We start from the raw sequence: 25,914 nt of genomic DNA, 5'->3' as shown, positions 1-25,914 counted from the left end.
CTAAAACATTGCAAATGATTAAAGAAGAATTAAAAAAAAAATCTAATAGTGAACACAAAATCTTTCAAATCTATAAAACATGCACTGAAGTCATCTAGTTATCACAAAGGATAGACAAAGGAAATTTTCATACATTTAATCTGACATTTATGAAATAAGTGGTTTAAATTTTAAAAGCATCTCAAAAATAAATGCAATGAATGTAACACTCAGAACTGAGATTTATTGAGGTTGTAAATTCCTGAAGTAATAGTTTTTTCTGTTGAACAGAACACATTTTATTTACATAATGTGATTCATGTGCAAAATAAAAGGAAATTTTCTAACAACTCTGCATTTATATTTTATGGAAAGCAGATACATTTGACATTTCTTTGTAGAAGACCTCTTAAATAATGAATACGCCTAAAGACTAGAGACAAAAAAAAATTAGTAGAATAAAGGCTTTTCAACATACACAAACATAAAATGTGCCAGAAATTACAACAACACATGCTAGGAACATGAAAATATACAGCTGGACTGAAAAACGTTAAACTTTAGAGGTCTTAGAAAACTAACAGGTTTATACAGCGTTCAGAAAAAAAGTATAGGCTTTTAAAGCTACCCTGAAACAAACAAAAAAATCCCACACCAAATAATTATTTTAGTTAAATCAAATGTAATTAAAAAAGACACTAGACTAGAAAATCTAGCACATATCAAAAATTACACCTTTGCCAGTACAATGTGTGGTACATTTTAGGTTGTTTAATGCCACAAAAGGTCCATGAAAACATTACCCTTCCAACAATTAACATTCCTCTTCAAAATCTAAGGCTTATAAAATGTAAGATAATCTGAATCAGTTTTGCAAATCATCTGTTTATTTTTACTGACTTAAATATTGGAAAAGGACCCCACTTTAGAAACTCTGCCTAAGAAAACAAATAGACACCTGTGCTAACTCAGGCTTCAGATTTCAGACTTGCTTAGATTAACTTTAGATGGCAAAGGCCCAGCTTCTTCAGCTGCTGAACTTATAATAACCAACGATGAATGTGGGTATGGGGTCAACTTTTGATCCTTCATATATTCCAAGTCTCCATAAATACTTAATTTCTGAAAAAGAAAAAAAATAGAACATTTTCAAAAACACTGAAAATATCTTCAGATAAATAATAATAATCCAATTAATGCCATGACATCCCCTTCCTATATATAAAGACAGACCATCCATTCAGCATTTGCATTTCACATGCATGAAATGTTTCGACTATTGGGTACCCCCACTGTACAAAATGTTTACATAGTTTTATATTTTAACTTGACCAGCAAATTGGGAAAGAAGCTCCAGTGGCAGCCTTTTGCAATTTTGAAGTCAGTTGACAACCTTGTCCATTTTAAGATCATCTCAGCTTTGCCTTCTTACCAAGAAAATTTGACAAAAACAAAAAAAAACGTTTTCTGTGGAGCATTTTATATAGCAATCTTACAAATATATCTAAAGAAGACACCACCAAAGTAAATAAAAAAAGAGTGAAAAACTTAAACTGTCAGAACATTCAGCATAATTGCTAATCCTGATATGAAGGAAATTGAAGATGTACGAATATAACATAACATTCTCAAACCTGCTTAATTTAGCTCAGGGTCAGTACTCTGAGAAAAACCTACTCATACATGCCAAGTTACATGGATAAAAACAAGGCATGGGATTCAAACCCAGGCAATGAGTCCATGAGGACTGGTATCTTCCGTTTCCAGGGTGGTCCCTTCCTTATGGCCAGTGGTGCCATGGCAGTCTCTAACCACTGCAAGCCTGCATTGGACTGAGTTTTAAAATGTTATTTCTGAGCTAAACAAAAGATATTTAAATAAAAATAAAATCTTTCAGGCTTTGGTACTATTGATACTATACAGTATACTAAACAAAAATGACAGTGGATCTTGAACAATTAAGCAGACGTTTCAAGCCAATGGCATCCTACCTCAGACGGCACATACTGGTCTACAGCTGTTGCTACTGTAGCACAACAAATCCACATCAGGACCAGAACAGACAGCACTAATGTTGCAGTCAGAATCCATCCAGGCAGCCAAGCATTCCTTAAAATGAAAACATAAGTTTACCACATAAGTGCTATACTGCTTATATCTGCGATAATGACACTCAAGATCAAGTGGAACTCAATAAGGGGCCAAACAATAGTACTACAATAAAACATTAAACAACATTTATTTGTATAGCATGTTTTCATACAAATGATGTAACTCAAAGTGCTTTACAAGATGAAGAAAGAAAAAAAAGAAAAAGTATATAAAAATTAGCCAATACTAATAAAGAATAAAGTAAGGTTCCGATGATCAGGGAGGACAGAAAAAAAAAAAAAAAAAAAAAACTCCAGAGGACTGGAGAAAAAAACAAAATCTGCAGGGGTTCCAAGGCCATGAGACCAGCCAGCCCCAACTAGACATTCTACCTAACATAAATGATAAAAAATACAAACTGAAAATATGTTGAGCCATTTTTATTTTGGGAAACCTACTGCAGCACACTCTCTTGTGTCCTTACTAGTGATGAGCAAACTCCATGGTGTTCGCTTTTCCTCGAGTTCAGGGAAATCACTGAAGTGTTTGCGAATATCACCGAACTCTGCAAAAAGCATTGAAGTCAGGGGGGGAGGACTAACTGAACTAGATTTGACTGGATTATAATGGTGCAATCATCTTTAAGTGTCCCTGAGGGGGTAGGGAAACATCTGCCAACTATGGACTGATTTATTGTGGCCAAAAAGTTGACCTGAGCTGTGCAGCAGCAGTACCAACCACTGCACCAATGTGCCTCAGTGAGATCAAAGAAAGAGCACAGTCAGAGACACCAAGTCATATACAGTATTTTGCCAAAACAAAGCAGAAATGCTGAAATTGTAGTCAAAAGCCAGAAAAAAAAATACATAGGTATTTTAAAGGCAGAAAATTCAAAGCTGTGTGTCATGATTGAAGCCACTGGATCGTTCTATTTTTTTGAAGCTGTGCTGAAGGCTCTCCAAACTGCAATTGGACTGGCAGCAAGCACTTTAACTAATTAATTAATTAATCAATCAATTAATTGAATTTACACACAGTGAAGCTCTACATCATTGATAATATGACTTGTACAGGATAAACTAAAACTACTGTAAACCACTGTTAATAACTCAATTGTTTTGATTTGACATCAAATAATGTACATGCTACTTGTATACATACTTAAAAACTCAAACTTTAACTCACTAATACATTTTTATTGCTAAACACATTTTATTAGAAAGTCTTGAAAACTTTCACACTATACATGTAAAAGTGTAAATAAATTCTTTTTCTACTTGTTACATTGCTGTTAAAGTAAATTTTAAATTTGTATTGGTCACCTTGAAAGACATTTAAACAAGTTATGGTCCTCCTCCCCATTTTTTTCAAGATAAAATTCCTGTGCTTGTAAAATATTCTTTTGTTGTTCTTTATAGTTTGTATCATATTCCTGTTGATCTGTTGAAAGAGAATAATGAAGGTACTATTGTTTGATGTTTGGGGGGAAAAAAATAGGACTTTTCAAAGCAACTTATGATACATGAAGCATTTAGAAACCAAGAAAGAAAGGAAATCAAAATTCATACAACTTAGAATTATAAAGAGACATGACAAACCAATTGACCCTGTTCAAGCTTATTTAAAAAATAAATACACTTTAAAAAGTAAGAATTAATTGAAGAATCAAATCGAGTTAAACTTTAATACATATCATTGCACAAAAATTAAGTGTGCATAATCTCCTTGTCTACAGAGCTGTTTAGTTGTTTGTTTTGAGGCATTTGCATAAAAACATTAATTTTCTAATACCATAATGCAAAAATATGTTTAGACGACTGATATATAATCCACTATTTATAAGATAACTGCAGAACAGAATTCTTATTCTGCATTCTAATATAGCCAAGTACAGCCTAAAATAACTTACATGAATTTCTGTTGAAGGATGTTTCAAAGTCTTCTTTCGGTGACTTAAATGACGACATAAACTGAATCTGTGGTTCTGACTAAGGAAAAAAGTATGCAGGCATTTTGAATATATAATGCAAAACTAAACTTTTACAATTTATTTCCACTCATGGCTCCATGAGAGAGCTTTTTGTAAAAAACATATTACTATTATGTACAAAGTGCTTGTGTTTTTTATTTCAACCTGAGCACTAGTTAACTACATTTATGATAAATATCCATAATTACCTGAAATACAACTATTTTTCCATCATCAGCCTGAAGGTAAAAGGTCCAAGAAGAGGTAATAAAGCTTTGGGCTGAGCTCATTACATCATTCCAGAGGCCTCGAACAAGAATAAGAGGATAAAGGAGATGAATTCTAGGCATCATTGCCAACAGCTGTAAACAAATAAGACAAAAGAAAAAAAGGCAGAAGTATGTAAAACATTAGTAAGAATGTGGTAAAATCTTTGCTAAAGATCTAACTATCAAAATTACGGATTCAAAGTGTTTTATCCAAATAACTTGTTTTCAGATTCAATTTAATTTTGATGGGCACTGCCATCCTGTGTTTTTTGTTTTTCTTCATACAACCAAAAACGGATGCAGCCATCAAATTTCTGAAATACACCACTTGGGTATTAAGAAAAATGGCAAAGAAGGAGGAGAACTGCTTAACTGAAAGTAAGAAAGGAGTTAAAATAAAAAGTTGAGTGGAAAAGGAGAGAAACAAAACAGTCCAATAAAGTGAAATTAAATCCCTATCTTAATCTTAATTCACATTTTCCAAATATTTTAATATTTTGTTAAAACAGCAGTGGATGCATGCATGTACATCTTAAAACACCTTTACTCCACTTTATTAAACAGATACATTTCAGGTTTTTAATACAGTTCATATCAGAAAAGCAACCAACCAATTCGATCAAAATATGAAAGATCAAAATGCCATTGCTCTTGGTACTCTGGAACACTGAAAACTATCAGTGGATAAGCTGGAGAACATGTATACAATATCATTACATTAAAATATAAAGAAGCCATTCATTCAAAAAAATGTTGCAATTTTAGATAATGGAAATCTTCACAAGAATGTTTGACATCGATTGATTGATTTTGGATCAATTAAAAAACAGGCTAAGCAGGTTTAGGCAGAGTGTGCTGTATAAGGTACTCTACTGTCCCCATCCTGAAAACTGCACCTAAGTCTAGAAACAAGTTTGGCTCTGACCTCTGCAAAAGAAATTTTCAAAAACAGAAAAGCACTGAAGCATACTAAAACTAATACATGAAACTCTTTGCAAGATGACCATCCCTCAGGGGTTAAAGGCCAAGATTTTTTGTCACTCATGATTGTGGCTTTGTTGCAATTAAGAAATTCCTTCCAATATTTATAGAAATGTGCATTAAATGTCATTTGTTGTATTTAAGGTGTTCTCTATATCTTCTAGAGTTTGAAAAAAAAAAAAAGACAACATACTTAATCCATTGTAATAAATTTGTGTTCATTATTGCACTCACCTGCTCTTGCCTTTGTTCAGCAAATGGGAGCTGGTTCTGGCATCCAAGATTACAAGCATATTGCTCTTCACTTTGAGAATAAGCTTCATGACAAGCTGTAAAACAGATAAACACGAAGTGCATGTGTTAATTGGCAGCTGTTATAAAGTAAAAGATATGTTAAGGCCTCTGTACCTTAACAAGGAATTAAAATTAAAATATTATGACCTTTACGCAGGTATACTTAGCTACTAAAGAAGAAACTGATTGCAATAAAGCATCCATCCATTGCAGCCCTCATGGTCAAAAATATGCTTACCTTGGTCATAACCAAAAATAAAGTAGAAATTTAAAAATATAATAAGACTTCACATTAAAATAACTAAACTGCCTGAAAAAATCGTATCTTTGTGGATTGGTGTACCTGGCATGATAAAAATGAGCACACATAGCATAGCACACACAGCAGTGTAAAAAAATGTATTTCATCCCATCTTCCATTGCCAGTACAATAAGTGAAAGACTTAAGAGTATTACGTTTACATTAGAACTAAAAAGGAGACTGTAGCTTTACACAACGAAAAGGAGTTAATAAACTTAAATAGATGTTCAGCAAACCATCAGAATTATTTCTCTAAGAATATAACAAACTTTTTTTAAGAAAACAGGCCAATCAGTCCATCATAGATGTGTTTTTACCAACAATGTCATCAAGTTGAGATTACCATGTGAAAGGAAACTTGCTAAAGGTTTGTCTGAAATTTCAAACCAGCTTCAATCTGAAATTTTAAAGTAGAAGGAGACATCTAACCTATTAAATCAATTCATATTTTTTAAAACTTCTTTCATATCAACCACCTCATCTTTTCTCATAGCTCTTATCCCTGCCATATCCTTGCAATTCATGCCATACTGACACACACACACACATATATAAAGGAGAGTTGGGATCCGAGAGACTGTTTGTGGAGGGATGGAGAGTTAAGGCGGGTGTTGGAGTCACGTGATAATCTCCCCTCCCATTCACCTCATTTCATTCACTTCATTTCGCTCCGAGCTGAGCTCCGCAGCTGATGCGGTCTTGCCGTTCTTTTTCCTTAGTGTTTAGTCCTTTCTCCTTTACTGATTTACTGTTTAGTAGACGCGGTACTTACTGAATAGTATTTTTTCCTTTAGTGTTTCTACTTAGTGTTTCTTAGTGTTCAGTAGACGTGGTGTGCCAGCGTTCCCGGCAGTGTTGCGGTTTAGTGTTACTTTAGTACTTTGTACTTTAGTGTTTAATAATAAATAATAATAATTCATTACATTTATATAGTACTTTTCTCAGTACTCAACGCGCTAAAATAGTGAGTGATACTTAGCTGATAGCAGTGTAGAAGCAGCACAGCACAACGGAGCCGGTAGGACAGGCGGGTGTGGTAGCGTAGGTCAGCAGCGATAGCAAGCAGCAGAAAGCACAGCAGGAGGAGGAAGCAGGATTTGGATGTTCCGATACACAGCCATAAATAGTAACGCTTTGTAATTTCATGCGTGATCGCCCCGAAGCCATAAGCCAGGTTAGTATGAACATCAGATCAGTTCCTGGTCATAGAGTACTGTAAGATGAAACGGGAGCAGATCAGCATAGCGAATATAATCACGGAGACAGATCATCCCAAGGTGCTAGATCGCCAGGTACAAAGAAATGTTCGTAGGTCTCGTCCCATGATCCACAGACTCAGCTGTTCCCAGTAAAGTGGAGACCATAAAATCTGTAAATATTAAGCCAAATCCATGCAATTCGAGTCAGCTGTATCCACGAACTATACGTACAATAAACGAAACAAAACAAGCGTAAGAAAGTGCAGAATTAAGGCGAGTTTTGCGAAGTGTTGTTAACAGGGAGGAGCGGCAAAAACAAGCGTGCGCCAGCATCCCCTCACCTGCTATAATAAAGCAGTTATAATAAAGAAGTTTAGTAGACTTTTACTTTATCTCATTTAGTGTTCTTCCCGGCGGTGTTGCCGTTTTTTAGTGTTAGTGTCTACTTAGTGTTTGTGTTTAGTGTTATGGAAGGAGTGATCTTACCACGGTCGGATTTTGCAATGAATGAGTTGGTAAATAATGATTATCAACAGATCACATGAGCAAATTCAACAAAATTTTAGCTGCGCATACAATTTTCCAACCTCAAGAGGTTCTGCTAATGTGGACTCCTGACATACCTATAATGCCCATTCCACATAATGCAAAACATATTCAAATATTACCTTCTGCAGCTACTGAACGAGTGACTCACTGGGTGTGTACCTATTATGATGGTGCTGTAATTCATGTCTATGACAGTTTAAACACTGATAAAAAATTCAACCTTATCGAAGAGCAGCTTCGTTTCCTTCATGCTTTGTTTCCTTACAAACCTCCCATAGTTTATGAAGACGCACAGCAACAATTAAATCATACAGATTCTGGTGTATTCTCAATTGCATTTGCTGTGTGCATTTCTTTAGGTACTGACCCAAGTGATCAAGTTTTTACTATTTCTTCAATGCGAAATCACTTACAAATAATTTTTGTTACTCGACAATTGCTTCCATTCCCTGTCGAAAGTAGACGACGGGCGACACCAGTTACAAGTATTCAGTACGTTCAAAGACCTGTACGAAGTACAGCCACTAACACAGTCACTCATAAAAGGGGAGATGACTCGGTGCAGGAAATGGGTATTGAAACTACCTTGGAAGACATGCAATCAACGAGGCAATTAAACGGATCTCAAGAGAGGTCTTCTAGGTTGGGAAAAAAGCGCTTGGCTGCCAAAACCATATTTTATATAAAATAAATATTATATATATATATATATATATATATATATATATATATATATATATATATATATATATATATATATATATATACACACACACACACACACACACACACATACACATACACATATATATATACATACACATATACATCTATACTAATAAAAGGCAAAACCCTCACTGACTCACTCATCACAAACTCTCCAACTTCCCGTGTAGGTAGAAGGCTGAAATTTGGCAGGCTCATTCCTTACAGCTTACTTACGAAAGTTAAGCAGGTTTCATTTAGAAATTCTACACGTAATGGTCGTAACGGTCGACAACGTCCACCATGTTAAACTTTCTTATTTATGGCCCCATCTTCACAAAATTTGGTAGGCGGCTTCCCTGCGCTAACGAAACCGATGTACTTACTTATTTCGGTGGTATGACACCACTGTCGGCCACCATATTGAACTTTCTAACGGTCTTTTGTTACTTAATGGGCCCATCTTCAAGAAATTTGGTACGCGGGTTCCCAACGCTAACTGAATCCTTCTTACGTACATATATATGTCCATAGCTTGCAGCTCGGTCCACACTGAATCCTCCAGGCACTCCTGAGCATAATCTAATTTTGAAGGTTGGGGCACCAATAACGTTACTGAGAAACTTACAGCTACCGAAACTTTGTAATGGCATGAGACTTCAGGTCACATGCCTGCAAAAGAACCTAATCGAGGCAACTATTTTTACTGGCGGTGGCTCAGGGGAGAGAGTTTTTATTCCTCACATCCCCGTTATACCTTCTGATCTCCCATTTCATTTCAAAACGCCTCCAATTTCCAGTAAGGCTCTGCTTCGCAATGACAATTAATAAGTCTCAGGGACAGACCCTACAAAAGGTTGGCATTGATTTGAGGCAAGATTGCTTTTCACATGGCCAACTATACGTTGCATGCTCAAGAGTTGGCTCAGCGCACAGCTTGGTCATATTACAACCGGAGGGGCGAACTGACAACGTGGTATACAAAGAGATCCTTAACAAATAATTATTGGCACATTTTCCCTCAGTTTATTATTTAAAATTTTAAAGCAGTACTTCGCCGCTGCGAAGCGCAGGTATTTTGCTAGTCTTCTTATATAATACACTACTGTGGCTGTTTGTCTGTCCAGAATTTTAAATCACCTGTAGCTCGCAAATCGTTTGACCTATTGACCTGAAATTTGCTACACATATACTATGTGATGTCTACTCTTCGCTTTCGGGGTGATGATTCACCTCCAAAGTCAAACGTCAACCCAAGAAGGTCAAGGTCAAAAATCAAATAACCTGTAGCCTGAAATTTGGTACACATATACTACACTGAAACTCTGCACACAGCTTTATTACTAAAAGCGAAGAGTTTTAGAATTTTTTTTTTTTTTATTGTAGAATCAACTCTCGGCAGCGGGCAGCTGTGCGGCACATGTGTACGGGTGCCGTTCTCATCCCTACTACCTTCGCCGTCACTTCCCCTACCTCTTCATATCTCAAATCATTCTTGAGGCAGATTGAAGACTTAAGTGCCAGTGAAAAGTTAAGGAAAACGTAATTGCAAAGTAATTGCAACACAAAAACTGACTTAAATCAGTTTTAATGCGAAAAGATGTTGCCGAATGAAGAGAAGTGAGCCGCTAGGGTGGAGAAAAGAAGAGCTGCTCAGGAAGCAGCAAGCGCATCAACCTCTGAGCAAACGAATGCTAAACATACAGAGAAAGAGTATGAAAACTAGGAATGCTCAAATCAAGTGGATTCACTGCATTATAAACTGGTGGATAATAAAATCTTCTATGCCAGTATTGTGTTTATAGAACACAGTTTGGCATTTAACACTGTTACACTATCAAAACTGACCATCAAACTCCTTAATTTAGGACTCAGAGCTACCCTTTGCAATTGGATTCTGGACTTCCTAATAATAATACATTTTATTTATATAGCACCTTTCCCATGCTCAAAGCACTTCACAGAAATTCAGAAAGACCAACGGGGCACATACAACATTTGATACAAACAATATCTGCATAAAACACTAAATAAAGATAAATATTGGACATACAAAGCGTGGAAATAGAATACGAGAAAATAAACCAGAGCAAAATACAAAAATATAAATACCACAAGAAAACCTGATCGAAGAACATAATTTATGATACAAAAATGATGCAACCTGAAAGAAGTATCAGAAAGTCAGGGTAAGCTGAATGCCTTCCTGAACAAATGTGTTTAAAGTAGCTTTTTTAAAAGAATAAATTAAGTCAGCTGATCTTATTTACATAGGGAGGCCATTCCAAAGACTGGGTGAAACAGGCTTAGTCATCTGCAGAGCACAGGTTAGTTCTGGGTTAGTTCCTAGCCAACAGACCTCAGCATGCACGGATTGGTAGTAACACATTCCCTAGTGTATGATTACCCTCAACACAAGCACTTCCTCCATTCCTTGTTCATCTATAACTGTGTAGCCAGACACAGCTCCAACTCCATCATTACATTTACTGAGGACACCAGTGGTGTCACAGGACTGATCATCAACAATGACAAAACAACTTACAGAGGAGGGGTCTACCTGCTGACTCAGCACTGCCAGGACAATAACCAATAACATCACCCTTAATATCATCAAAAACAAGGAACTGGCCACAGACTTCAGGAAGCAGGTCACATTCTGCCTGCACCAGTGTGGATGCTGGTGAGAGAATGAGCAGCTTTAAATTTCTTGGAGTGACCTTCACTGATAAACTGCAGTAGACACAGCACATCTTGGCGATTGTCAGGATGCCTCACGAATACCTCTACTTCCTCAAATGTCTGAGGAAAGCTCAGACTCCACCTTTGTAGTTAACTTCTAAAGGTAAACAGTGGTGTCAGTCTCACTGGTGATATCACATCCTTGTTTGCCTCCTGCCAGGACCATAAAAGCCTGCAGAGGGTTATGAAGTTGGCACAGACAAAAATGCATACTCTCTCCCACAAGCTAAGCAGAAATGGAATATTCTATTTCTTGTCCCTCTGGGTACAGATTAGTCCCAGTTTATTATCTGCCTTTCAGTTGGTAAGGCATGGAGGGCAAACAGTTTTCAAACCGTATCCCATAACATATCATACTGACCATATTGAATGTGCTGTCCATATGGAATATACTGAATGTAATAAGTAAACCATATGCAGGTTTGTCATAGAGAAATAACACAACCTTTAAGTATAGAAAGCAACTGAAGTTTAACAAGAAAAAGCTAGGTTTGTAGAAGGAATATTTTTTTGCCCATTTTGCATGTGCAACAACTTTTTTTTTCTTTTTAAACCGTTTGCTTTGAATCTTCAGTAAACCTTTTTAAATCAGATCTTATTGAACTAAGAAATTTCTTTTGTACACATTTACTCATGCTGATCCTTGATTGATTTCAAGACCCTGGAAAACGCAGCTACAATAACCATAAAGAAAGAATGCAGATGAATTCTGCTTTTGCTGCATGTTTATTTTCTGTTTTATTTTATAGATAAAATATTTATAACACTCCAAAGAGTTCTAAAGGAAAAGTACTACAGAAGAATATATCATAATGTTTTAACACAAGAGTCCCTGGTCTATGATGGCAGGAGTGGCTCCAACCAATTTCTAAATTAGAGGTCAGTTCTTGCTGTTCATGAAACACATTTGTATTGCTTGTTAATGCACTCATTATGTCAGACATTTTTTAGTATTGTAGACTTTGACTTCCTGAAAGCATCAAATACTTCATGGACAAATGAAAACTTGCTGCTCATTCATTCCAAATGTTTTAATGATGGTTATGTTTTGTTTATTGAACACATAAGATGCATATACTGTAGGTCTAAATATGCTGTTGAAACATTTGTCTCCCTATTTCCATTTGATTGTTAATTGCCAACTAATTAAGGAAAAAATAAATAATTACAATTACACAATCCTGAAGCTAAAGTGATCCACAAAAAAAAAAAAAGCAAATGGCACAGTCGTACATGGTTGTCTTTGTCTAATATTTCTCCGTAATCAAAAAATATACTCATATTGTTTACTTTGTTGACTTTCATCTTTTCAACTGGAGTTTTTTGTTTTGTTGAATGGTAGTCTCCTTTGAGTCATGCAAGCAGATAGACTGATATAAACTATCCTTCCTTTGCAGGAAAAAAAAAAATCTGTTCATAGGTATTTTATCTTTTAATAACTTGGAATGCTTTCTTAAGGAATGCAAACATTTGCAGATTTTTACACATGCTGACAAACAATATAAAAATTAATATATCAAGCAATTAAATAAGTCAATAAAAGCTATGCTGTTGTGGGATAGTGACATGATTAAGACAGGTGCCTTAACATCCATACTATGTACAACAACACTTATCACAATCCAGGTAACTCTGCAGTGAGGTCTGCATATTTGGAGTAAATGAAGGAGGCATGTAAGACAGGAATGGTGTCAGACTGGAATGCGCAGAATATAATGTTGTGTGGATGACTCACAAACCAGGCTCCTGTGTTATAACATCAGTCTCCTTTAAATGAAACAGCTGACAGAGTGAAGGGGTAAAGAAGAAAAGAACTGAAAATCTCATGCTGACCTATAAGTATTTTGCACACTGCACTTTGACATTCTTTGATATCCTTCTGCTATGAAACATTCTGAACTGTCATTGTTTACACGTCTTAAACAACTATTATAGATAATACAGAAAATATCAGTGTATGATATCTATTATATTACATATTTATTGACTATATTTATGTATCTAGATTGCATAGTACCATACATTGCATCAATCTTGTCTTTGCACAATGTCTTGTTTGTGTTTTAATTTTAAATTTTAATTGTATTTTTAATTTAATTTTTATTTTTATTATTTGCACTTCATGTTGTTACACGGTGGATCCTGAGCTTCACAATTTCGTCTATCTGCATACTTGTATATGGTTGAGATGACAATAAAGTTCACTTTGACTTTGAAGTGTATGAACAGTGGCCAGAGCTGCATTGTTGTATGGATGTTGAGGTGGATGTGTGGAGTAACAAAGCTTTAAAAGATTAGGAATGCGGGAATAAGAGGTACAGTAAAGGTTGGTGAAATCTCAAACAAAATACAGGAAGGAATTTTAAAGTGGTATGGGCATGTCTTGAGATGACAGGTAAAGAAGAATCATGGATATGTAGCTGTCAGCACTGAGGAAAAAGAAGGTAACCAAAGAGAAAGTGGACAGAATGTGTGAAGGGGGATCCAAGCCAGAAAGAGGTGTCAGGCGAGGAAGTGAACCCAAGATGAAAGTGAAGGAGGCTGGTCCAATATCGCAACCCCACATGAAAGTGGGAAAAGCTTTAGAAAAAGAAGAAGAAACCATTTACAGCCACGCTGGTTAATGCACACATACTGTGTAACAGAAGTTTATATTAAACCAGCATCCAGTCACTTATTGCTATGACATGCACACTTGAATCTAGTGTGTATGCTGCATAGTAACAGTAAATTTAGAACTATTGTTTATTATAAAACTTAATTCAGCCCTTCTCTAACCCACTTATTCATTTTAAATTCATGGGATGTACAGTACCATAGCAACAACCGGCGTAAGCAGAAACACATTGCTGCAAGGTGGAGCCAATTTAACGGGGAAACGTATACGCGTTTTGGACAAAACGAGTGATTAAAATAAGTATGAATTCGTCGGAATTTCGTGCTGCTCAGGAAATCGGCGGGAATCGACACTCCTGGGAACTGGAGCCATAATAAAAATAACGATTATTCAAGGGCGGGCTTATTTTGAGTTCACTTACTTCGACATTTTTACATTTGAATAAATGGGTGCTTGAAAAGGTATGCAGGTTAATGACATTATGCGCAAAAATGTAATACTGATTACCTGATTCACACTCAATTTTAGTTTGGTTGAGGTCTTCTCCTTCGTTTACAAACTGGCAGATTGAAAAAAGGCGACATCCTCTCTGGCAGGCATACAACTCTTCTTCCTATAAGCAAAATGTATATCATATATGATCAAACAGAGTAAAAGGTGCGAAGTCCAGTGTGAACACTGCCATATCGGAAGAACCCTCGTGGCTTTAAATAACAATAACAAAAACAACCAAGCGTGGCTGTCGACATTTACCAATGTGGGTGTGCGGAAGCAAAGTACTTACCTTGGGGTACGTGTGCAGAGTGTAGGTCAACTGGCATGTTTTGTGGCAGGAAACGGTATCCCCCAAAACACCATCAAAAACGTCCTGGGAACTGAAACTGCACCCCACCATAAGGCACACAGTAAAAACATTTACTGACAACTTCCACACCTCCATGTTTTAGTCTACAAAAAGCAGATCTGTGTGGGACAAAAACGTCTTCTTCCGTGTTACACCCAATCTTGCAAAACAACATTCAGTGAAGAAGCGACGGTCAGGAAACTGACTTTAACAGCAGGTGTTGCCTACCATTCCGGCTCCTGTGTTGTTAACAGTGGTCTCGCTCTAGTTTAGAGCCGTAATGACGGTAGTTGCGTAAACGCTCATCAAACGTAGACGGGACAAATCTCGCGAGACATTAGGTGTAAACATTAAAATTGTCCATTGGGATTATGGCTGGTAGTGAGCTGTAGAAACGGATGTGGTTTATAAAGAAACGGCACAGAATAAGAGAGATTAATTTAAATCGTAATTAAATTTTAATGGAGCCTTTATAATAACCTCAAATATCTGCAGTGTATACAAGAATTGAATTTATTAAACGTGTGCCAAGCCAAATCATTACTAAGGTTTCATAAGGATACTGCTGAACCGAATGTAGTGAATTCCTGTCGATCGAGAATCGTGCAAACATACTGTATTAGCAGATGGATAAGTTTGTGGTAAGGTTATCAAAAGATGAAGTCAAAAAAGATGAGAGGATTCAAAGGAAAGTGTACAGACAGACTACAATCGAATCGCTAAGGGTAAGTCTGTACAGTCAGCCGGCGAGTCATTTTTTATTGGAAAACAGTCTTGTCGCCGTGGTATTCGTATGAGTACACTTTTAACTTTAAAGGCATTGCTGATAGTTTAAATTAATAGGTATCTGTATACCGTTGTTTCATTCATTCCATTATTGTATACAAAAGACTTACTGAAGCGGGTTGTATTTAAACGGGATTGTTTAGTCATTTTTTGTTTTTAATATCTATTCTTTCGTTTTCGCATTTGAATATCCAGCCAAGGAAAACAGAGAGCCCGAGCCAATGTCGGGAGAATTTGGTGTTAAGGATGAAAGCAGCCCTGAAAAACAATTCATTCATTCATTCATTCATTCATGTATGTCCTGTTAAGGTTCTTTGGGGTCCCAAGACACAGAACCAGTTCATCGTGGTACATGTAGGAGGCCATTTTTTTAACATACCTTTGACTTTTTCCATGAACATTTAGGCTTCTTCCAGGGGTTTTGGACATTTTCGTGTAGTCTACAGACATGTAAGGTGGGCTCAACTGACTGTGACTTATGCAGGACTTATATGGTTTCTACTGTGCATTTAGAGTACATACATCTCATTTTTGAATATTTTGGAAAGGTCTATGAGGTAGTCTTCAATTGTGAATACACTGATAAAGTTAAGGCCAGTTCTGTCCTAAAGGCTAATTCGTAATTCACGTGATTCACATCGTGTTACAATATCATATATCAGATACCTTACAAAATGAGTTGTGGACAAGCTTGATTTGAAAGGGGCATTTTTCAAAAGCAGGTTTAATGGGATGTTGTACATGAAGGAAGTCTGGATCATCTCAGCAGTTACTGGCATTAATATTATGTGTGAATTTTTATTTTGATAGTATAAATTATGCATTATTTACTTTTCAATTAAAATAAAAGAATATGTCAGTTAATACATTTTGCATGTGCGCATGCTAAAATGAAATTAATAATCTATGCTAATCATATTTTATACCTTTTAAAAATCCATACTGAAATTTCAGTAATGACGACCTGTTTGTTGTTATATAGGGGGAATACAATTCAGGACTCACTGTACTATATATCAATATACGTGGCCTTAATGCCATATTACTTACAGTGGTGTGAAAAACTATTTGCCCCCTTCCTGATTTCTTATTCTTTTGCATGTTTGTCACACAAAATGTTTCTGATCATCAAACACATTTAACCATTAGTCAAATATAACACAAGTAAACACAAAATGCAGTTTGTAAATGGTGGTTTTTATTATTTAGGGAGAAAAAAAAATCCAAACCTACATGGCCCTGTGTGAAAAAGTAATTGCCCCCTGAACCTAATAACTGGTTGGGCCACCCTTAGCAGCAATAACTGCAATCAAGCGCTTGCGATAACTTGCAATGAGTCTTTTACAGCGCTCTGGAGGAATTTTGGCCCACTCATCTTTGCAAAATTGTTGTAATTCAGCTTTATTTGAGGGTTTTCTAGCATGAACCGCCTTTTTAAGGTCATGCCATAGCATCTCAATTGGATTCAGGTCAGGACTTTGACTAGGCCACTCCAAAGTCTTCATTTTGTTTTTCTTCAGCCATTCAGAGGTGGATTTGCTGGTGTGTTTTGGGTCATTGTCCTGTTGCAGCACCCAAGATCGCTTCAGCTTGAGTTGACGAACAGATGGCCGGACATTCTCCTTCAGGATTTTTTGGTAGACAGTAGAATTCATGGTTCCATCTATCACAGCAAGCCTTCCAGGTCCTGAAGCAGCAAAACAACCCCAGACCATCACAAAACCACCACCATATTTTACTGTTGGTATGATGTTCTTTTTCTGAAATGCTGTGTTCCTTTTACGCCAGATGTAACGGGACATTTGCCTTCCAAAAAGTTCAACTTTTGTCTCATCAGTCCACAAGGTATTTTCCCAAAAGTCTTGGCAATCATTGAGATGTTTCTTAGCAAAATTGAGACGAGCCCTAATGTTCTGTTTGCTTAACAGTGGTTTGCGTCTTGGAAATCTGCCATGCAGGCCGTTTTTGCCCAGTCTCTTTCTTATGGTGGAGTCGTGAACACTGACCTTAATTGAGGCAAGTGAGGCCTGCAGTTCTTTAGACGTTGTCCTGGGGTCTTTTGTGACCTCTCGGATGAGTCGTCTCTGCGCTCTTGGGGTAATTTTGGTCGGCCGGCCACTCCTGGGAAGGTTCACCACTGTTCCATGTTTTTGCCATTTGTGGATAATGGCTCTCACTGTGGTTCGCTGGAGTCCCAAAGCTTTAGAAATGGCTTTATAACCTTTACCAGACTGATAGATCTCAATTACTTCTGTTCTCATTTGTTCCTGAATTTCTTTGGATCTTGGCATGATGTCTAGCTTTTGAGGTGCTTTTGGTCTACTTCTCTGTGTCAGGCAGTTCCTATTTAAGTGATTTCTTGATTGAAACAGGTGTGGCAGTAATCAGGCCTGGGGGTGGCTACGGAAATTGAACTCAGGTGTGATACACCACAGTTAGGTTATTTTTTAACAAGGGGGCAATTACTTTTTCACACAGGGCCATGTAGGTTTGGATTTTTTTTCTCCCTAAATAATAAACACCACCATTTACAAACTGCATTTTGTGTTTACTTGTGTTATATTTGACTAATGGTTAAATGTGTTTGATGATCAGAAACATTTTGTGTGACAAACATGCAAAAGAATAAGAAATCAGGAAGGGGGCAAATAGTTTTTCACACCACTGTATTTGTCTTTAGCTATTTAAATCTGCATGTTTTAAAATGCCTGTGTTTTGTTTTTCTTCAGAGAGTTGTGGTGCTAGAAGATATATATCGATTTAAGTCCATGTTAGAACTGAATGGTCAGACGAAAGAAAACCTTTTACTAGCTTTAACAGAGTTGAAGAAGAAAATGCCATCAAAAGAAGTATTATTATCAACTAAAATTGGTAAGATAGTAGAAACCTGACAAAGTGATGATGCTGGAATTTTTTTTGAAGGCTAGTCAATTACAAACAAAAAATGTACACTTGGCTATTTATGAGTCAAGTATTATACAACCTGGGTGAAAACTGAAAAAAATGAATTTCTGACAATTTTATGTATGTAAAACATGTAAGTGCCTGGCAGGGAATACCAGCAACGTGACTCCCTGCAAGACAGCAGCGCTACCGCTCTGCCACTGTGTCACCCCCATGTGTGTAATTATTAACAGCATTCATTATTTAAATGAAATTAACGATTTATCTGTAAAATTTAACATACATACTTTAATGCATTTCATCATGAAAGTGATATCAAGCATAAATCTAGGGATTCTAAATGTGCAGAGAGTTGGAATATCATACATTTAATGTGTTCTGTGTGGCGATTGCTCCTGTCAGGTCAGTAGGAAGCCCCAGAAAAAAAAGATGGCACAAAAGATGGTATGTGAGACTTTTAAAATGTATTGTGTCATTACGCTTGAATATAAAAGCACCACAAATGCATCTGTATGTCGGCATTTTGCTTCACCACATCGAACCATTCATCAAACATCGAAGCGTGCACATCGATTCCTCAAAGCAGCTTTCTGTCACATGTAGATAGTAAACAGAGACTCTGACGTCACATTCCAACTTTTATCACATTGCGCCCCTCGGCATTTTGCTGGTACTGCAACTCACGCACGCATCACGTTGATTTCTGAGGGCCTGCTCAGAGGATGCATCAAAGGAATGCTGGGAACGTGTGGCAGCCATGATGCATGCACGTAAGCGTTCTGAGCGTGAAGTATAAACAAGGCCTTAGACTTCACGGGATCCCCTCAAAGTCGCTGGATATTATGGCTGGCCTGTACATTGGTGTTGTAAGTGCTGTGCAGAATGGAGGCTCCCCAGTTGATTCTGGAGTTCGTCAGGGGTGTGTTTTGCTCCAACTCTGTACAGTGCTTGTATGGACTGGGTGTTGGGCAGGGTCATGGGGTCCACTGGCTGTGTGGCATCTGTTGGTGAAGAAAGATTCACGGATCTTGACTTTGCTGACAATGCTGTGATCTTTACAGAGTCAATGGAGGCTCTGATCGGGGCTTTTGAGAGACTGAGCAAGGAGTCTGAGTGTCTGGGCTTGCAAGTGTCCTGGATAAAAATCCAAGATCCAGGCCTTTAATGACCTCTTGGGCACAGCCATCAGCAATGTTGTCTGTTTGCAGAGAGAGTGTCAACCTTGTTGAGAGGTTTACTTACCTCGGAAGCGACATTCATGTCTCTGGTGATTCTTCCTTTGAAGTCAGTAGTCAGATTGGGAGAGCATGGATTTTGTAGTTGGGTCATGAGGTCCCTGGAAAGGGGTGTGTGGTGCTCCCGATATCTGTGCAAAAGGACGAAGGTCCAAGTCTTTATTGTTCTGATGCTTCCTGTTTTGCTATATGGTTGTGAGACATGGATGCTATCCAGAGACCTGAGATGAAGACTGGACTCCTTCAGTACTGTGTCTCATCAGAGAATCCTTGGGTACCACTGGTTTGACTTTGTGTTGAATGAGCAGTTGCTCATGGAGTCCTGAATGAGGCACATTACCTGCATTGTGAGGGAGCTTCAGTTACGGCACTACGGTCATGTGGAGCTTTTCCCCGAGGGTGATCTGGCTCACAGGATCCTCACTGTCGAGGACCCGAGCAGCTGGACCAGGCCAAGGAGACACCCATGTGACACCTGGCTGTGGCAGATAGACGGTCATTTCCAGAGGTATGACTGGACCACATGTCTGCCTGGGGGGTTGCCAACCAGGATCTTGAGCTGTTTTTTCGTGTGGTGGGTGTGGCAACGCGCTGTGCCAGTGCATGTTCCCCAACCTGACCTGTTAACATTTCACAAATATTTCTCAAAATATACTAATTACATGAGAAATGCAGTAATAAAAATGCTGTTTTTAATAAGTTAATATTTTATAGGTACAATGGCAAAGGTTTTAGTTTTTAGGATCTTTTTTCTTAAATTGTAATTTAGGTATTAAATATTTAAAATTGATCTGCTTTTCATAATTGTAGGGCACACTGTAAATAAGATGCGGAAACATTCAGAAGCAGAAGTGTCTTGCTTGGCTCGTGAAGTTTACCAACAATGGAAGACATTCATAGAGGAAAATGCAAATAAACCATCTATAGAAGTGAGGAGTGACCTTCAAACAGAGAAGCTCCGAAGTAATGCAAGAAGAATGCTGGCAGAATCCATGGAAGTTCAGGTATTTTAGGGTCTTTACTATGTTTGATATAACTTCAAGTATGATAATACAATTGAAATTAAACACCCATTTGCTGATGAGAAAACAAGAGCACACAGCAATTTTTTATGTGTACTGCATTGAAAATATTATGAACTTAAAGAAAAATCAGCAAGCAAGATATTGCAATTCCTCAGGGATTGGTACCAGCAAAATGAGCTCTGAAGTGTGACTTTCAGGACGGTTAACATCAGTGCTAAGCTTACAGATTATTTAACTGAATTGTCAGATCATTTTAGATAAATTGATGGAAGTTTTTGACTCTGAAAAACCGATAAATTACTCTGGTCTCCAGTGCCTTCTGTTTCTGTTCTGATCATTCCTTTTTAAAGAGTCAAATTAATACGCCATTAGAGTCTATCCCAGTTTCAAGTATAAACATGAGAAACATAGTGTGCACACAATCATGCCAACACTCTTGATTTTACACATTCAACTGATCTGTGACAGAGTATAGAAGGACTTATTTGAAGAAACCCATATGATCACAAGAAGAAACTACAAATTGCACACAGAAACAATTCTATGAATAATCTGACACAGAGCATCAAGTCCTTTTGTGTATCCTTGGAACACTGAAACCTCACACCACCAGGCTGTCTGCTTACACTTTCACACTGAATTTAAACAGATCCTAGTCCTTTTAACTGAACTACAAACTATAGGTTAATTCTAAGTCCTCTGACTAAGTGCAGAAATTGTCATATAAGAAGTGTGTTTAAGCAAAGAGCTCTTTAAAGAAGACATGCATGCTCTGGCCACATGCCCTAAAACTTGCAGACAGTGCAGTAATGAAGTATGATTAATTAACACTGCTATTTTAGAAACATGTGCTTTGAACCAAGGTAAAGTATCATGAAGCAGAACGCATTTTTTAGCTTTTATTTTTACCAATGCATAAATCTAGACATTTTAGGAAAGGGCAATCATGGCTGTGTCTGACTACATGACAAGTTTTCTTTTTCAGTCAATGTGTTAGACTTTTTATAAGATATATTAAACATACGGTATTGTCAGAATTTGTGGGTTTTTGTTTGTCCACCCGCCTCTTGAGGATTGACCACAAGTTCTCAAAGGGATTAAGGTCTGGGGAGTTTCCTGGCCATGGACCCAAAATTTATATGTTTTGTTCCTCGAGCCACTTAGTTATCACTTTTACCTTATGACACGGAGCTCCATCATGCTGGAAAAGGCACTGATGGGCTCCAAACTGTTCTTGGATGGTTGGGAGAAGTTGCTCTCAGAGGATGTTTTGGTCCCATTCTTCAGATTTACTTCAGTAATGTTATCTGAGAAAATGCTTATAATAATACTATATGGTACAAGGGAAAATGTGAAGTCATTTTTTATTGTGCAATCATAAACATCAGATTTTTTTCATAAGGTGTAGTACATGCTATATCTGAGCAACATTTTAAATTGACTTGTCTTAATACTGCTAAAAAATAACTAATGGTGCAATTCCGCATTTTCTAAGGTGTACGCTGTAACATGTGATTTATCAAGTTCTTTATTCAACATCACATATAAAGCACGTTTCAGATTAACAGCATCAGCAGTTTTGTGAAATATAGGACCCAATGGAGCATGATATTAAATAATTGGCTGTCTAATATGATGAACAGTAATATGTTGGTTTTTTTTTTTTGGATGTACAGGTTGATCATCCTCTTGTAGAAAATATCGAAAGAGAGGCATTTCATCAGTGCTCTCGGCTGATCAATGGGCCCTACCGGAGGACAGTGCGAGCCCTTGTCTTTGCTTTAAAGCACAAACCAGAGATGAGTTACCAGATCAAAAATAGCAAACTACCAGTGAATCAGTTTGTCAAATCTCACAAAAAGTAACTGATGGATTTCAGTTTCACTAAACAAGACTCTATTATACATTTTAAACATTTTGGAATCCTGCACTTTGCAAGATTTTAACAAAAGACCGCTTACTTTTGAAATCCAGTACAAGAATCAAGGTTTGAGGACTGTTTTATTATTAAAAGTCAATTTCTTTTTATTCAACACTCTTTTGTTTTTCTCGTATATGTCATTACTGACATTCATAAATATAGATGCACCAAACTGAAGATGTAAAAAAAATAACACTTTCTTGATTTCATTTTTTATGCACTGGTATGTTTTTTTTTTGTTTTTTTTTAACTGATTAATTGTTTACAAGGCAAGATAGCCACTGTGGAATATTATTTTTTAATGTATCTAATCATATAGTGTTACTTTTGAATTAGAATTTTTTTATTAACCATTCATTGTAGTGCTAAGTGAACCCAAGCCCAAAATCAAGTCCCTGTTTGCTAATGTGAAGTGTGCATATTCTTTTTGAAATGTAGGCTAATTATAAGCATTACCAGATACCAGCGCATGTCCCCCCAAGTGATTTTAAGATGTTTCACATACAGAAACGCAGAGTTTAATGAGATTAAGCTTCCTCACTCAAGTGCTCCTCACAGAAGTCTGTTATTGTCAAATCCCGTCTTGCACACCTTATAGACGCTCTTCACTCTTTTTGTGTGGCTGCAGCAGTACATGTAAATTAACTGCAGAAAGAATTTTTTATTTTAGTATTGCAAAGTGAAGCCATTTCCTGTTGTTTACATGGTGGTAGTGTGCTGTATTGTTTTACTAAACAGCCAGTGCGTCAGACATTTGACAGCTGGTCTCTGTCGACTCACTAAATGCTACTGCAGCCAAAGAAAAGGACATCTTTGAGGGGAGAATTCCATTACAGACATGATAATGAGACATATTCTAATCCAGGGGTTCTCAAACTCTGTCCTGGGGATCCACTGTGGCTGCAGGTTTTTGGTTCAACCAGAGTCATAATCAGGGACAACACCTGATAACACTGAGCTCGTTTACTAGCTGTTTTTTCTCCTCTTATTCTACATTCAGTAAAGCACAGCAGCCTGATTTTTACTTCGCATCTCTGCCGCTCGCGTATGTGGATTTCACTTTCACCAAACAACAAATCTTTTCATTCTCGTGGATACGCCTCTTCATTGGGAAGAAACACTACTTTTCCCTGATGGCAACACAAATTATACAATCTACAAGTCTCGGACTTAAAGTTTAAATCCGAACAATATATTCAATCTCTTTTTACTGTTCTATTATTTCACAGAGTAATAATTTCCATTTGTTTGCGGTAATGCGATCTTTACTATCATTTTTTGAGACTTTTAAATTTTAGTACTTTCATTATTTCTAACCTGCTCTACATGTGTATCGCGCCAATGTTTTGAATTCTTTACGACGTTCTACTGTGTCATCTACTCTTTGTCTTTTATTTCTGGCCCCGGGTGTGGTTAAATCTCTTGGCACAAAGTCTCGTCTTGCGGGACATGAAAATATCTCTCTGAAAAAGACTCATCTCGTCCCAGGATTTTTTTTATTATAATAGAGAGATTTCTATTTTTGCTATAAATTGAAATGCTTAACTGTCTTATGTTGATTTCATTATATTTCGCCCTTTCTCTGTGCAGTTTGCTCACTTCATTGTATCTTAATGACAATTAAAACGAGCAGAGCAGACACCCAGGCAAACAACACTGAATCATGAAAGGCTGCAACTACTTTAGCATCAGACTCTCTAATTAGTAAGTAATGGATTAATTAAACAATTAGAACACCTGGAAAAGTAGAATGAAAATCAAGATGAAAACATTGTTAAAAAGAAAAAAAAATATTCCCATATAAATGCTTAGTACATTTTTTTTTATTTAATTTTTTTTACCAAACTTAGCTTTCTAATTTCTATATGGTTCCCAAAACACAGAATCTGTGAACTAACAGTCCACTTAATTAGCCCAGGAGTCCGATTAAAAATGGAAGCTGGTTGGACCAAAAACCTGCCCCCACAGGGGCTCTCCAGGGCCGAGTTTCAAAGCCCCTGTTCTAATCCATCCTTTTTATTTACTGCATTCGTTCATGAAGTTCCTGATTTTTTTTTTTCCTCAAAATGAATTATAAATCGTGGAACAATTGTTAGATTTCTACAATGGCAAATCTGTCACATTTATTGACTCACTCACTGGAATTACACTAGTAATCTTTTTGTCTATGGGAGAAAATGATCAGCATATTAAAAACATTATGAAATATTGTGATGAGAACAAACCATTTAGCCCATCCAGCTCGTCCATTCTGTTCACCAAGATGGTTCAAAATAATGAGATTTGAGGAGCCCCAAAGTGCTACTCTTTACTTGGGCTGTCAGATTGAACATTGCTATTCGAATATAAGTTGAATTTATTAAAAGAATGAGGTCTTGTTCGAAAGCTAAAGCTGATATTTGATTATCAAAGATTTTTTTTTGTGTTTTACTCGCACAAATTTTGGCATCGTGGTCGCTCCAGACGAGCTATACAAAGCTGCAGTATTTTACTGATCTGTTTTTACGCTTCACTTCTATGATCAGCCTTTTTGTAATTGTTAATGGGCAGCTTGTTATCTTCATTAGTAAAACTTACAGCCAGGACCTTTTCACGTGGTCGTGTTTTTTTCCACTCCCAACTAGTGTGGTGTCACCTGTTGCATGGCTGCACTCAGGTCCTAATCTGAGATCTTCAGTTGGTTTGTCGTATGCTGGGTGCGGCAATGCGCTGTATCAGTGCTGTATACTCTGAGCATTTTTCTAAACACTTCTCCCGTGCTCTAAAAGTATTGTTTTGCATCTCATTCTGTCCCATTCACTTGTAAACCTGAGATGTCGGTCTGCTGTTTAATGCTAAGACCTCATTAAAACAAATGGAAAATAGCTGTCATAACTCTGATTTACCTCTTATTACAGCCCTTAAAAATCCCCAGAGCCTACAAGGCGTGTGCTACAATTAGTCTCCATCTTACATGGCTGCTGGTTTGAAACATAATGCCTAAAGCAATGAGGTGTAATTAAAATATTCAGGCCACCTTTACTAAACTGTCACTGAATCTACAAAGGAGAAAAACGTGGCCAGACTGTGCGGCCCCTGCCCTCATACGGTGGCAATCGTGTTTGTCTGGGTGAGCCCACAGTTGCCGGCTGGCTTTATACTCTGAATATCGTGATATGACTGTACCCTGCGGCTTCCCACTGGTCACTTCCAAAATAAGAAAACAAGTCCGCCTTCGGCCTTCGCTTGCTGCTCTGAGCCTGTTGCTGTCTTAGGGACTAACCGGTATTCCTCCTGATCTAACCCTGCTCTGTCTGTGCCTGTTTGGCAGCCAAACGCCACACCGTACTTGTGCACCGCTGGGCTCCAGCCGGGTGTGGTGTCCAGGACTCGTGTAACGGTGTCATAATCGCTTTTTGGTTTGCAGACGAGTAAATATTTTATGAATACTGTAGAGAAGTGTGTGTGGCTCCTATGGATTTCCCTTTTATGGCTTACTGTCCTGAAAATGACTTTTAAACCCA

The 25,914-nt window shown here is 37.3% G+C and overlaps 3 protein-coding genes across 5 annotated transcripts in view; 2 read left to right on the top strand and 1 right to left on the bottom strand.

Moving 5' to 3' along the window:
• lrrc42 (leucine rich repeat containing 42) overlaps window positions 1-25,914 on the top strand; it is a 287,985-nt gene that overhangs the window by 44,667 nt on the left and 217,404 nt on the right. For 2 of the 3 annotated variants that reach the window (XM_028811235.2, XM_051932952.1), the window contains exon 9: window positions 16,847-17,127. The exons of the other annotated variant lie outside the window; for it this stretch is intronic. In XM_028811235.2, the coding sequence (XP_028667068.2) occupies window positions 16,847-17,017 (171 nt within the window). In that variant the 3' untranslated portion in view covers window positions 17,018-17,127. Of the gene's footprint in view, window positions 1-16,846; window positions 17,128-25,914 lie in introns of those variants that run through there. 3 annotated transcript variants of the gene reach the window in all.
• tmem59 (transmembrane protein 59) lies at window positions 204-14,783 on the bottom strand. The gene is made up of 8 exons (XM_028811231.2): window positions 14,481-14,783; window positions 14,204-14,309; window positions 5,524-5,618; window positions 4,249-4,401; window positions 3,980-4,058; window positions 3,393-3,510; window positions 1,971-2,088; window positions 204-1,101 (listed from the first exon to the last, which is right to left on the bottom strand). The coding sequence occupies exons 1-8, from the start codon at window positions 14,634-14,636 to the stop codon at window positions 955-957; spliced, it is 972 nt and encodes a 323-aa protein (XP_028667064.1). The 5' UTR covers window positions 14,637-14,783; the 3' UTR covers window positions 204-954.
• tceanc2 (transcription elongation factor A (SII) N-terminal and central domain containing 2) lies at window positions 14,926-22,523 on the top strand. Its single transcript, XM_028811232.2, has 4 exons — window positions 14,926-15,265; window positions 18,056-18,197; window positions 20,276-20,469; window positions 22,167-22,523. The coding sequence occupies exons 1-4, from the start codon at window positions 15,167-15,169 to the stop codon at window positions 22,353-22,355; spliced, it is 624 nt and encodes a 207-aa protein (XP_028667065.1). The 5' UTR covers window positions 14,926-15,166; the 3' UTR covers window positions 22,356-22,523.

Source organism: Erpetoichthys calabaricus, chromosome 10 (assembly GCF_900747795.2).
Source record: "Erpetoichthys calabaricus chromosome 10, fErpCal1.3, whole genome shotgun sequence".
NCBI lineage: Eukaryota > Metazoa > Chordata > Cladistia > Polypteriformes > Polypteridae > Erpetoichthys > Erpetoichthys calabaricus.
The sequence above is the reverse complement of the archived record's forward strand: the minus strand, read 5'-3'. Positions and strand labels throughout refer to the sequence as shown.